This window comes from Vigna unguiculata, chromosome 3, assembly GCF_004118075.2.
Source record: "Vigna unguiculata cultivar IT97K-499-35 chromosome 3, ASM411807v1, whole genome shotgun sequence".
NCBI classification, from domain to species: Eukaryota; Viridiplantae; Streptophyta; class Magnoliopsida; order Fabales; family Fabaceae; genus Vigna; species Vigna unguiculata.
Window position 1 is genome coordinate 48,320,086 of NC_040281.1, and position 13,514 is coordinate 48,333,599.

Genomic DNA, 13,514 nt, shown 5'->3' on the forward strand with positions numbered 1-13,514 from the left:
TTTTCTTTTTCTTTACTGTAAGGGAGTCAATGAAGTTATCGAAATATATTTTGGTTGGTTTACATTTTAATCTTTGATGATAGAATGTTAATCCTACGGCCGGTGCGTCAATTTTTACTTTTGTATTTTTTTATTCTTTTAGAGTGTTACTTTGGAGTATGGATTTGGGAGAGTCTGAAGTTGGTTCTGTATGAATTTGAGTATATGGATTTGCGTGTTTTTTTTAAGTGAGTTTAGATGTTAAAGTGACTGGATTTGGAGATAAATTTTATGAAGGTTAGAGAAAAATTTGATTAATGTGAGAGATAAAATAAATTGTAAAATTAGATAAAATTAGAAAGTTACCAAAATATCTTTTATGGAAATAATAATAATTTTGTAATTTGATGTTATAAAAATAATTATAAATAATTAATATGAATTAAAAAATATTAAAATTATATGAAATTTTAAAATAAAAAAATTTAAATTTTTATGAATGTATAAAAATTTATACAATTAAATTTTAAAAACAATTTATTCAATTAAATTTTAAAAAAATTATACAATTAAATTTTAAACAAAAGTTATACAAAAAAAGTTAAAAAAAAAACAACAAACACATGACACTGGTTACGTAACCGGTGTCACTCTCCACTTTGCAAAGACACAAGTTATGTAATCGGTGCCATACACACTCACCGATTATGTAACTAGTGCGCATACCCTATGCACCACCATTCCTCCACGAGCTTCATCCCCACCACATCATTCATCTTTGTCTGTCACCACAGTCCACCCCCTCCTTGATCTTCTTCCCCACCACACCCTAACTCCTCCTTCATCTTCGTTCTTGATGACCCATCTGCACTAACCACTGCATTCAATTCACACACACCCATTGCTTTTCCCAAAAAAGGGGACAATTTCGTAATCTTAAACTAAATATATGCTAATTACCTCACTTTTATGTGGATGGATTAAAAACCATTCATCGGCCAAATTCGCTCTTTGCTTTCATTGCAAATTGTAGCAAAAGAACACCCTCATTGTATCAAATCTGCACTCCCAAATTTGCTTGAACAGTGCAAACCATTCAAATGAACATTTCGTTAGTCTCTTTTATAAGTATGGTTGAGAAATTGAGAAAATTTGTTAATTTCATCATTTTTAATATTTTTTTATTGTTTACCAAATGTCGAATGTTCATTCATTGTGGTATTAATTATTTTTTATCCATTCTCTGAGATGAATCCAGCCTCAGACAATGACGTGGATGACATAGACGCGTGGGAGGGTACAAAGCTTTGTGTGAGCTCCTTGATTTGGCGTTTATAGATTTTCAGAGTAATAAATATTGACTTTTGTAAATAGTAATCGTACACATTGCAATGGGCGAATTGTAATTAAATTCAGAGGCATTATACGTTATTTTTAAAGATAGATTAACAGAAGACATCCCTTTTTACTAATTCCAACGAAATGAATCTGTTCGTAGAAAGTTAACCCAGACAAAACCAATGCAAAAATATAGAATAGTATGAGACGTATTCACTGCCTGCGTGCAGCCAAATCATGATGATTGCAAGAAAATAATAAAGAGCTTAAAAAGGGGGTAATTTAAACAATTTTACAGATCATGGACGTGAATTGCGTATGGAAGGTGGTGTAAGCTTCCACCCAAAAGATTACCAAGTCAGAACTACTCAACCACTCCATGCGTAATTAGTAAATTACTTTTTTAATCAACTCGTCAATAGAACTAAACTGGAAGGATTTGTAATCGCTTTAAAATTTTACGTTCAGTAAATAGAACTAAAACCAACTTTAGAGCCTACCATTTTTTTTAAAAGTTCCTTGGGGATTTACAACTTTCATTTTGACAACTGTCTTGGGGACAACAAGTGAATATAACCGAATTGAGCATGAACTGTCTTAGGGACAAGTGAATAAACAACCAACTCATAGCCAGTTAAACCAAATTGAGCATGAACTGTCTTAGGTACAACAAGTGAATAGAACCGATAAAAGAGTTCTTAGTTTGATCCGCAACTATTACGATCAGAACAAGAATAACGAGAACCAAACAGGTAAAGCAGCCAAAACTGTGATTATGGGGTCTCAGTTTGTAGTGTAGCACGTTGAGGGAACTGAATTGGGGGATTCAACAAAATGAGAATTGAAGAAATAGATAATAGCTAATTTTTCAACAGTAACTATTTCTCTATGCACATAATTAGAGGTTTCACAAGTCAGTAATCATATATATTCAGAATACAGCACACTGACTTGAGGTCAGTCATATTGTGCATTCATATTTTCCACATAATCAATAGTAATGTTGGAACTGTATAGGCGAGTTTAACATTCAAGCAAGGAAACTTTAAAACCAGTATAATGTATGAATCCATTGGGATCATATCCACAAATTCAAAGACTACAGAAATGAGGTAAACGACATAAAAGTAGTAGGGTAGTTCTAATCCGAGACATAACCATAGACAATTTTAAGTTAATAGCAAGAATACAATTTTTAGGCCATTAAAAAAGTATCATCAAGTACCTACGCACTTGCTAATTGAATCGGATGCTGAAGCTAAGCACTTGCTTCACATGTCCGCATATTTCTTTACAACACGCTCCTAAAACAGATGCCTAGATTGTACTGGTTCAGAAAGCTTATGATCCGCCGGGTGCAGCAATGAGAATCAAAAGGAGGAAGAGTTAAACGGGACATGGGCAGATTCTTACTTTAGTGAAAGTTTCAGTATTATCAGCTTTATGGCTTGTGAACTTTGAACCCAAAAACTCTTGGAACATAGCCTTGGGATGGTTTCTGAGGCTTCAGTTGTCCATATGTCATCAGGAAGAGGTGAGGAAATGTTGTTCCAAAATAAGCTCCATCAATGTCTAGACAGACTTAAGGAAAATTGGGAGTAAAATTTGAACCGCAATTATATAGTGTCATACAATCATATACCATATTTCATATACACATCAAAATTTAAAATATGAAAGTTTTACAGAAAAATAAATGCAAGAGGAACAAACAATATAATGTCAGGAAGTTTAAAAATAAACTGAAAATTCCGAATGATCAAACTTCTTAGCTTCAAGAGATTAAAGAAATTTGATCTTCCAAAGACTTAACAATTCAGAAGTTAACTTCCTGCAACATTTTCTAAACATAAGTGTGCTCACCAAAGTATTCAGAAACAGTCCTAATGCTCGAGGCATACAGCACTGGAAGTACAGTAGCAGATATAATTTGTCAAACAAGAAAATTGGCATGGCTATCCTTTATGACCGGCCATTTACTAGACATCATATCACTAGGTACTGGAATATCTAGAACCCCCACTTCTCATAACAGTTAAACAAACTTGTTATCTGAATATAACTTTCTATTATTCCATAAGGGACCAGCATAGTATGGACAACATTAACAAGAAATTGAAGTATACTTTCCGAAAAAAAGAAAAAGAATTGCACAGCGTGTCCATAAATTCTAATATATTCTAAATCATATTGAGAAAATAGTTCCTGATCCACACATGCAATTACTTTTTCTTTCAAATGAGCATAACAAATATTGGATTGTAAGAAGTGAATTTCCAAATAAACCAAAACCAAAAAGGACACATCCTTGAAAACAAACTGCTTATATGGTCAGACTCAAGAATTAAACTCGTGCAAGGATGAAATTAGAGGCACAAGAGAATAAAAATAGAATTTTCAGTGAACAGTTATAAAAAGTAGCTGTTGCATCAGCTAAAGTCACCCACAAAAAGGTTCAATAATAGATCATATATAAGGATACTGCCTTGATACTTGGAGCGAGGATAGTAAAGATCTTCGCACCTAGGGCAGTATATTTTTACAGTACTCGCCCTAGGAATGTCTGATTGACCAACTGGAAGGCAGGGCTGTCCAGAGCAGTAAACTCTCGGACATCTACCAAAATCATAGTTCTTGTATTTATCAAGCTGAAAAAGAACCAACGTCACTGACCAAGCTAATCCCCTGAATGATTAACAACGAAAAGAGTGAAAACCAAACAATAAATCTTACCATGGCAGTCATTCCTTTGCTGGTCAATACATATCTGGCATGAATCAAACCATAAAGCATTTCCGCCGCTGATTCAATCAACTCGTTCTGTTCCTCCGTGAACATGTCACCTACACATTCGAACCAAAGTGTAACCACTACGAAAATAAAGTAAATGAGTGAATGCTGAAAAACGTTTTTAAGTTTTTAAGTTGCATTCTGTCGTAATTCTTGATTGATATTGTTGGAAATTGCATTCAGATGAGAGGAGCCTCAAAATATGTTAACATTGATGTAGAAACCACCGTTGGTAATACGAATTAACCTGAAAGGAAAATAATTACGAGAACAGATAAGAGTAATGAAAAACTAACCATGGGATGATTCGACATCGAGAATCAAATCAAGGGCATAATCATAGTAGGGCACTTGACTGCTCAATCCACAGAGGTTGAAGTCATCCTGGATATAATCATCATCGACCTCGCAAAAGAACTCGTTTCCCCTAAGATTGCAGAACCAAGAGATCCAAGAGGTGTCATCTCCATCGGAACCGCTAACATCGGACTCTTCACTCTCTGTTTCAGATTCCTCCGCTGCAGCCAATGCAGATGAAATTAGAAAGGAATATTATGATGTTAGGTGAATCCGTGTAGTGGTGTCATTTGTGTGAAGAGAAGAATGTGGTGAAGCAAATTGGAAGGGAATGAAAGAGGAAAAGGTAAAGGTACCTTGGAGGTTGGAATTCTTGGAGGTGGCGTTGATGGGGCGAGAAGTGGACGGCGAAGATCGTTCGAGGTGCTTGTCGAGAACGTCGTTGATTCGCTTCCGATCCTCCGATTTGGAAGCAGAAACAGTGACGGAAACACCTCCTCGTTCTTTATACATCCCTAATCCTTGCCCTATCCCTAATTCCTCTTCTTCTTCTTCGTCTTTCTCTTGGGACGATTGAAGTTAACCAAACATGGTCTAAGATGAAAAGAAAAAAAGGATGAAAGGGTGAAGGCTAGGGTTTTTGATTACCTACAGCACAACACACAACACAATCCTAATTGTCACTTTAAGCTAAGCAACCCCATTCCCATTCCTATATACCACTCCTCTTCCTCTTCCAACTTAATTATTACTATTAATTATCATCAATTCATTTATAATATTATTTTTTCTGAGATTAAGGAATCCAGGCATTAATGCAAGTCAAATTAAATTACTATTATTGTCATTGTTAATAGGTGTTTCTGAGCATTTAATTAGCTGTTTTAGTTATTGTAGATGTTTTCAGTTCTCTTTTAATTATTCCCACTTCAACCATTTCTTTTTTTTGTTAATTGCATTTGTTGTTAATTATTGTAGATGTTTACAATATTTTACTGTTGATATAATCAGACTTCACAATATTATTTTATACCATACATATATATATATATATATATATATATATATATATATATGAAATATGTTATGTATATTATGAATAAAATTATTGTTATCATTATAATTATAATGTTAAATATAAATTATTTTTATAATTTTATTATGAATAATTTTTATTTATTTTACAAGTAGTCCCATAATTAAAAAAATAAATAATTTAGAAAAGTAGAAAAATTGAAAAAATGGATAAATTTAAAAAAATGGTTCCTAGAAATGATAAAATAAATATCTTAATTTAAAAATAGATTACTTAAAAAATAAAATTTTAAAATAAATATAAACATAAAAATATTTTATATATATATATATATATATTTATAATTTTTTCTATTTAAACTTTAAAGAAAATCGATGTTTTTATTTTATAACAACTTAAATGTGACATTTAGAAAAGACAAATACACCGTAATACGTTAATAAAAAAGGTTAAAGAATTTGGACACGGAAAAATAATCAAATATTTTTTTAGGACCGAAAGAATATCAATCACAATTCATAAACAGACTAATGGAATTTATTTTAATTATACTTCAGATTTTTTTTTTTTATATCAAGTACATTAATTAAGAACTGTTACAGCATATTCTGTTATATAGAAATTTCTAAAATTATAAAAATACTTAACATATTATATTGATTGAAATTTAATAAAACTATTCGAGGGACATTAAATATTATACTAATATATTTAAATTTTTTTTAATAATTTTAATGAACGAGAGAAAATAGGTTAGAAAATGAATGATTGATAATATGTTATCAACACGTATTATGTTAATTGCATCTCAATTAATATAGTGTGTCTTTATTAGAAAAATATCTTTAAAATTGGAAGCAAATTAAATTATTTTTAAAACATTTGTTGAAGTAACTACAATAATTAAATTGACAAACATTTTAAGTTATGATCGATTTTTTTTTCTCTCTAAATTATGAGTTCTAAAATTTATATTTATCTCATTTTTTAAATTTAAAAATAACTTATTCTCTTAATCATAATCTTATAAAATATTATTAAAAATAAAAAAGAAATGAGTTTTGGTGAAAGACATGAAAAGCTATGATAAAGAAACATATGTTAGTGTTTGGTGTACATCTCCACGTTCTCACTATTTTTCAGGGGTCTTTTAAAGTTATTTTGAACACATTAATAAATACAATGATTTATTTACCACAATAAAATATCAATGAGAATAATAAGGTGATTAAATGAAATAAACCATTGGTTAATATGAAGGTAAAGTATTTTTTTAAAGTTGCATACAATGAAATATTTCTACAAGAAAATATTGTATATACAGATAATATAAACTTTTTACATCATTATCTAATTACAAATTATCATGCATAATATGTTCTTTTACCTTTTGTATTAATATTAATTTCCAATTACTTGACAGTATACACCATTTATATTAATATAATAAACTATTTTCCAAATTTCGATTTACTTGAATTGGTATTTTGAATTAATTATAATAAATGGTTATAATGTGAATGAAAAGTAAGTTGTTAACTTTAATACCCATGGCTACAATTTTATTTATTAACTTTTTTTCATGAACTATGAATCTACTCATTGTAACTATAATTTTACGATTGTTTTCTATTAATTGTAATCGTAAAATCTATTTTTAAATAAAATGATAAAATAAGATAATTATATTAAAAAACTAACCTAAAAATTTAATTAACAGATATTAGATAAAAAAATATAAAAATAATAAAAATAATAAAAATAATAAAAATCCGGTTAAAATATTTTTATAATAAACTTAAACATTAATTAAGCTTTTAATTTTCAACATAATCAAGCATTAAATAGTTTATCTTGATATGCACAATTACTAAATTCTCTTATACTATACTCATATCTTGTTTGTTTTACTTCTTATCATCTTATCATATAATATTCACCTGATTTGACTATTAACTCGAGTTGCTACATAATTATGAAGTAGATATCATTTTTATTTCAAAAAATGATGTGACTTCTATTTTTTTGACTCTCATCCTTTATTTTTTATTATAATTTAGTGTAAGTCATTGATTCTTTTAAAGGAAAATATATTAATACATTAATTAAGGGTTCATACTAAACCACGTAAAAGGGTAAAAGATGGTTAAGAATAGTTTAAATGTGAGTCAAAGTTTCACATTGGATAGATTAAACAAAATTAAACACTATATAATAATAAAAGTCCATAACCACATAGTCTTAAGATTGTAGGATTAAAATAGTGTCAAATATCTTATATGTGTAATATTAATATCATAGCCAAATCATATAAAATATAAACACATCAAAGATGAGAATCAACAAATGTGAGTCACAGTATCATTTTTATTTTACTTATTTTGAAGATTCATATAACAATTTTCTTGCAACTTGAACTAAACTTAAACATATCTATAAAAACTGAAATCATATCTAGATATGAAAATAAGATAAAAGAGTTTTAATAAAATGTGTTTAACATTGTAGTAAACAAAAATACTGACTAGTCTGGTGGCTGATAAGAACCAGCCTGGTTGACACCACTGGCATCCATTTCTGTTGAAAATTGATGTGATGTCGCCATCGTACTACAACATACAATTCTTTTATTTAATAGACCTTCATCTTCAATCACTTTTTTTCTATTTTAAGATATGAAATTATACATGGTTGTTTGATTTGATGCATGATAACGAAATTCAGCTTTCTAAAGCTTTAACTCTTCACCAAACACATACAGCACTAGATGGTGGGCAACTTTTAAATGCACCCACATGGATAGATACACTATCGTGTTTATGGCAAGAACCCAGCATGCAAATCCTACGCTACATGTTTTTGGCACTTCTGCATTGTACATAGGAATTTCAAACTCTATGATTTATCTAATTTTCTTACACTTATACACATATAACCAGACACCAAAAGGGAGGACCCTACTTGCTCCACAATCTGCCATTGAGTTCAATTACCGAAAGTGGTTCCAAGCAGGCACACCTCGCACCTGTACCACGATATAAGAAATGGAAACGCCTCTCCAGTGGGGAGGGGAAGAACATGTACAGAACTTAGTACTCAAGTTTGAGAGAAGATCTCATTATTTTGCACATGTTTATGATTCTCCTTCCTTAATTCCTTCTACTTCCTTTGCTTTCTCATATCTAATAATGGTGTGTAGGCAAACCTATGATGGAGGATGATACTGAAGCTTTATATCATCACTAGATTGAGGAAATGGTTACTATCATTTATCATCATTGCTGTTGTTATGGTGCATCCTATTTTGCACTGCTTTTACAGCTGCAACTCTGGCTGCGTTGGCCGCTTTATTAGCTGCTGCCACTACTTTATTCATCCTGTCATCTACCTTTACCATGCTGTAAGCTTTCTCAGCAGCAGAATGTGCATCCTGCAAACAACGAGAGAAGTGAATACCGTGGTTTAAGGATCACCAAGTTGATGAAATAAGTTGAGGAAAATTCTGGTTTCTTCCTGATTTTTATTATTTGATTATCCTTCATAATGACAACCAGGAAGAAACAACGAAAGAAACTATATTATGGCAAACAAAACAGGATGAGGTTATACAGGTTTTCTAATGTGAGCATAGAGCCAAAAACATAATCTTTATTGTATTGAAAATACAAAAATAATCATTCAATGTTTACCTTTTCTTTTAGTAATTTAAAAGCAATGTAATCAAGTGTATTTGCTTTTTCATACATTGTGATGAGAAACCATCCGACCAAGGCCACTATATTCTTGATTAAGAGAATAGAAGAAGATGAAGCTTCAAAGAAGAATACTCTACTCCTTTGGAGAGTAGAATATTAGAAATTTCTGGATGGTTTGTCATCACATTATGTTTATGCTTACGCACTAGAAAGGAGGTTAATTACATTTATATCATAGTTAGTTCTACCCTTTTCCTAATAAAAGAATAACTACCCTGTCCCTTATTATTCCCTTTCTTTCCCAATCTACAGATTTTTTGGTACAAGTTACTATATACATATCAATCCATCCTTCCTAAGTGAGAAATATAACATTACCTGTACTGCATTGGAAACCTTGGCATGGTCCACATCACATGGAGATCCAGTAGGACTATTCTGTCTTTTAGGATCATCAAGAATCCCATTCTGCCAGTGGCCACACTGTGTTTCCCCATTTCGGAAAGTGTACATTCCTAGTCCTTGTCTTCTTCCTTCATGCCATGCCCCCTCATACCGATGACCATTCTGAAATTGATACACTCCAAAACCATGCATCTTGTCAGCAAAATATTCACCAGCGTATATGTCCCCATTTCTGCAGTACACATAAAATGAGAGTGTAAAGACACATTTCCAAGCCTTCCCATCACAATTGTTCTATTGTAATGCATTCAATATATGCAGTGAACTAAAGATTCCACAGCACTAATGACAATCACAGCCTTGTACCACCTTCCAATGAGATTGTTCTTTGATCTATGTAAAAAATGATAAGTGGTTAAGAATTGAGAAATTATACAGTCTGGAAACGTGGATCAAATTCAATACCGAGTTTCAATTATTAATGTTGCAAGGTTAAAAGAGTTAGACAGAGTCAGAGTTATAATATTCTTATACACTATACTGATATAATAGCTGAGAAATATTTCAAATGCAATTACACGGTTACAGAGTATTAGAACCAGTATTCCATATCATTTCTCAAGTATCTTATAGCAGGATGTGTATACTGCACGTAAAATTGGTTGAGACATAATATACTTGATTAATTGACATCAGCAAGGACAGGTAGCAAATTCATAATCTTCAAGGTGATCATCAATAAGATGGTAATTTTCTACAAGAAAAGTGGCCCAAAAAACTTTGATCTACTACAGATGCTTACAAACAGGCTGTGCTTTAATCATCAATACTTGATTAAATTGTGGTTAGTGAGAAACTACACCAATTTGGCTTCTGACAGTAATAGAAACAACTGATTGAACTACAGTGCAAAAGAAAAGACGGCAGAAAATCGTTTAGTTAGCCAGAGCAACAAAACTTTGGGATTATTAGTTCCAAACTATGAAGAACAGTAAATCCAAATCAATATACCTGTAAATCTGTAAAATAAGATAGGGAATGTAAAACCTCAAATAAAAAAACTTTTGTGTCTAATACAGGCTGTTGACAATTTGAATGGTCATTGTTGCAACTGAAACTTTATATCTCCAGACCTAATACGGGTAAATTTAAGAAGTCATAATTGAAGCATTGAGATATTGGATCCAGTAATGCTTTACTGGCCAAATGAACATATTTCTAAACTTTGGCCATGGAAACACCGATGTTTTCATCAAAAGAAAATAAAATAGGCTTGAATCAGATGCAGATAGAAGTTCCCCAACAAATCATGGTTTTGGAATGTTCAACAAGTTCCAACAAGAAAACCAAAGTCCCATTGCATTGAACATCGACAACACTAAACCTGAACACATTATGTGAAATTTCAATAGAACTAAACCCCAACTCTAATTCTAGAAATTGTATTCATCATGCACTTCATTTACCTCTATAACTGACAAAGCAAGTATAGGCCCTCACTCTGCAAAAAACTGTTTACATCTTTTTTGGGTAAACTTTTGACAATACAGGTAAAATAAGAAAATAAAAGGTACAATTTGAATTCATCTTAAATGTTAAATTGGAATTTGACGTATTAAAATTCAGCTCTCACAGAAAGTAAATGAGAGGGATTCTATAAATCAACACACGAGTAAGCTAGTTTTAACTTAATAGAAACGCAATCCATTTACTTATTTATTTTCTTCTCCTATGAAGACTTACTGAGAAATATTATCCACACAAAGCTAATCTATTCTTAATATCGTGAAGGGCTAAAGTGAAGGACATTTTGAAACATCGTAACTAAAGCATCTGTACAGATTGTAAATTGAAAAAATAAAAACAAACCTGAAATGGTACTGTCCGTGTCCATGTTTGACACCCCATTTGAACTCCCCAACATAGCGGCTCCCATCATTGCAAGTGTGGACTCCAAACCCATGACACTGTCCATTATACCACTCACCACCATACACATCACCACTGTAGAACCTATAGATCCCCATTCCATGCCTCAAACCTTCCCTATACTGCCCTCTATACCTGCTCCCCCTTGCCCATGTCTCCACACCATACCCATCATACTTCCCATCAACCCAATCCCCCTCATACCTCCCACTCATGTGATAGTGATAAACCCCACTTCCCCAACACTTCCCCTTCTGGAATTCACCCTCGTACACATCCCCATTGCTGTAAACTTGCACCCAACATCCCCAACTCGTGCTCTTCACTTGCTTAGGGTTCGACCCAATGGACCACACCACAGGGTGGGTAGAAGAGGAGGAAGAAGAAGACGATGATGAAAATTTGGCGGGGAACAATCGAGTGAAGAGCAACAGTGCCAGATTGAGGGAAATCAACAGTGCTGCTGAGCAAGCGATGACGGAGAAGAAATCCAAAGGGCTAGGGTTTGACAAGAGAAAGTAGAGGGAAGGAAGGGGGAGGAACATGAGGAAACGGAAGCGAGGGAGAAGCTTCGAAGTTGGAAACTTTGCGCCAAAGGGTGTCGGAAAGAGACAGCAAGGGAGGGCCATGACGGGTATTCTCTTGCGGGGCGAAATTTCAGATGGGTTATTGGAGAAGCGTTCATGGTGACAGGGAGTGTTTGGTGAGTTTGGTGGCGGTGGATGGGGAGAGGAGGGTGAGACCTGAATTGAGAAATGGGTTTGCGATTGCTTTTGGTTTTGGGGAAGAGGAATTGAAGTGGCATCCTCAGAAGAGAGGTGGGAGTTCTCTTCTCCGATGTGAAGGTCGGGCTTGTGGTGGTGATGCATTAACACACAAAGAAAGTCACACAGTGACACTGCTTGTGATTATGGTTTTGCTTTTCTTCTGTGGAAGTTGGTTGCTGCTGCTGCTGCTGTTTGTGGCTTTGGTTTAATTTGTTGGAATGAAAGGAAAATGGAGGTGGGAAATTGCAGTTTGTATCTGTTTTGGGGTCCAACAGGAATACCAATGCTAATGCCAAAGCCAATGGAATGTGATAATAAGAGGGATTTGGAAAAGGTTGCATGTGAATTTAAAAGAGACATGGGCTTTCTCTCAATTTTCTAAATTGCCACAAAAAGGTACAGTCTTACGGTTAGGTTGCAACTTGATTGTTGAAGGGTGTAAACAAATTATGAACTGTGTTTGGACTTTCTAAATTTCTACCAAAATTGCAACTTCCATTGCAAGTTGAAGGGATAAATTATGGTAAGTGTTTTTTACTGCTAAAAGGATCAACTCTGCTCATGATAGGACTATTGAGAAAATAAGGAATAGTTATAACTATATTTTTTTTCTTTATAATTCATAGTAATACTTTTATGGAAAAAAAAAAACATTCATTAATAGTTTAAAATAATTCAATAAACTTGTTCATTTTTTATGCAACTACGATAGTTCCAAGTGTTTTTTTTTTCGTGCTTTAGTTACCATGTAAATATAACAGAGAAAACAGAGAAAAGAGGTTGATAAAAAAAGTAGACCTTGCATTGTATAATTTATATTATCTATTAATTTATTGTGAATTATATTAATAATTATTATAGTTTGTTAATAATCTTAAAGTTTTTATATCTATAATAAATATTTATCAAACTCTTTTTTATTAAATCACTTGTTGCATTTTTTGTTTTTGTTTTCAGTCATTTATTATTATTATTTTTATTTTCAATGTCTGGCATATTCGAAATAGGCTTGTATTCTATAACAAAATTTAAAATAAAAAAGAAAATAATATATTAAGAATGTATAATTTTACAGAGACTGAATTTACAAGAGACAAACTGAATGACACACTCAATACTAAAATAAAACAAGGAAAAGTAGAGACACAAACAGGTAAATAAACTTTAAGAAAATTACAAAATATGCTTTATAAAAGTTAAAAACTTATTTAAGGTAATTGAAAAAGAATGAAAGAAAAGATTGGCAAGTAATAAAGGGATAAAATTAATCTTTTAAAT

At 32.2% G+C, this 13,514-nt stretch overlaps 2 protein-coding genes across 2 annotated transcripts; both read right to left on the bottom strand.

Moving 5' to 3' along the window:
- Positions 1-2,308: 2,308 nt before the first annotated feature.
- On the bottom strand, positions 2,309-5,113 carry LOC114178648 (putative casein kinase II subunit beta-4). Its single transcript, XM_028064667.1, has 5 exons — positions 4,761-5,113; positions 4,404-4,625; positions 4,051-4,160; positions 3,800-3,965; positions 2,309-2,889 (listed from the first exon to the last, which is right to left on the bottom strand). Exons 1-5 carry the CDS (start codon positions 4,915-4,917, stop codon positions 2,759-2,761), a joined length of 786 nt encoding a protein of 261 aa, XP_027920468.1. The 5' UTR covers positions 4,918-5,113; the 3' UTR covers positions 2,309-2,758.
- A 2,974-nt stretch (positions 5,114-8,087) lies between these two features.
- LOC114178326 lies at positions 8,088-12,542 on the bottom strand. Its single transcript, XM_028064165.1, has 3 exons — positions 11,410-12,542; positions 9,514-9,772; positions 8,088-8,870 (listed from the first exon to the last, which is right to left on the bottom strand). Exons 1-3 carry the CDS (start codon positions 12,336-12,338, stop codon positions 8,706-8,708), a joined length of 1,353 nt encoding a protein of 450 aa, XP_027919966.1. The 5' UTR covers positions 12,339-12,542; the 3' UTR covers positions 8,088-8,705.
- Between the last annotated feature and the right edge of the window lie 972 nt (positions 12,543-13,514).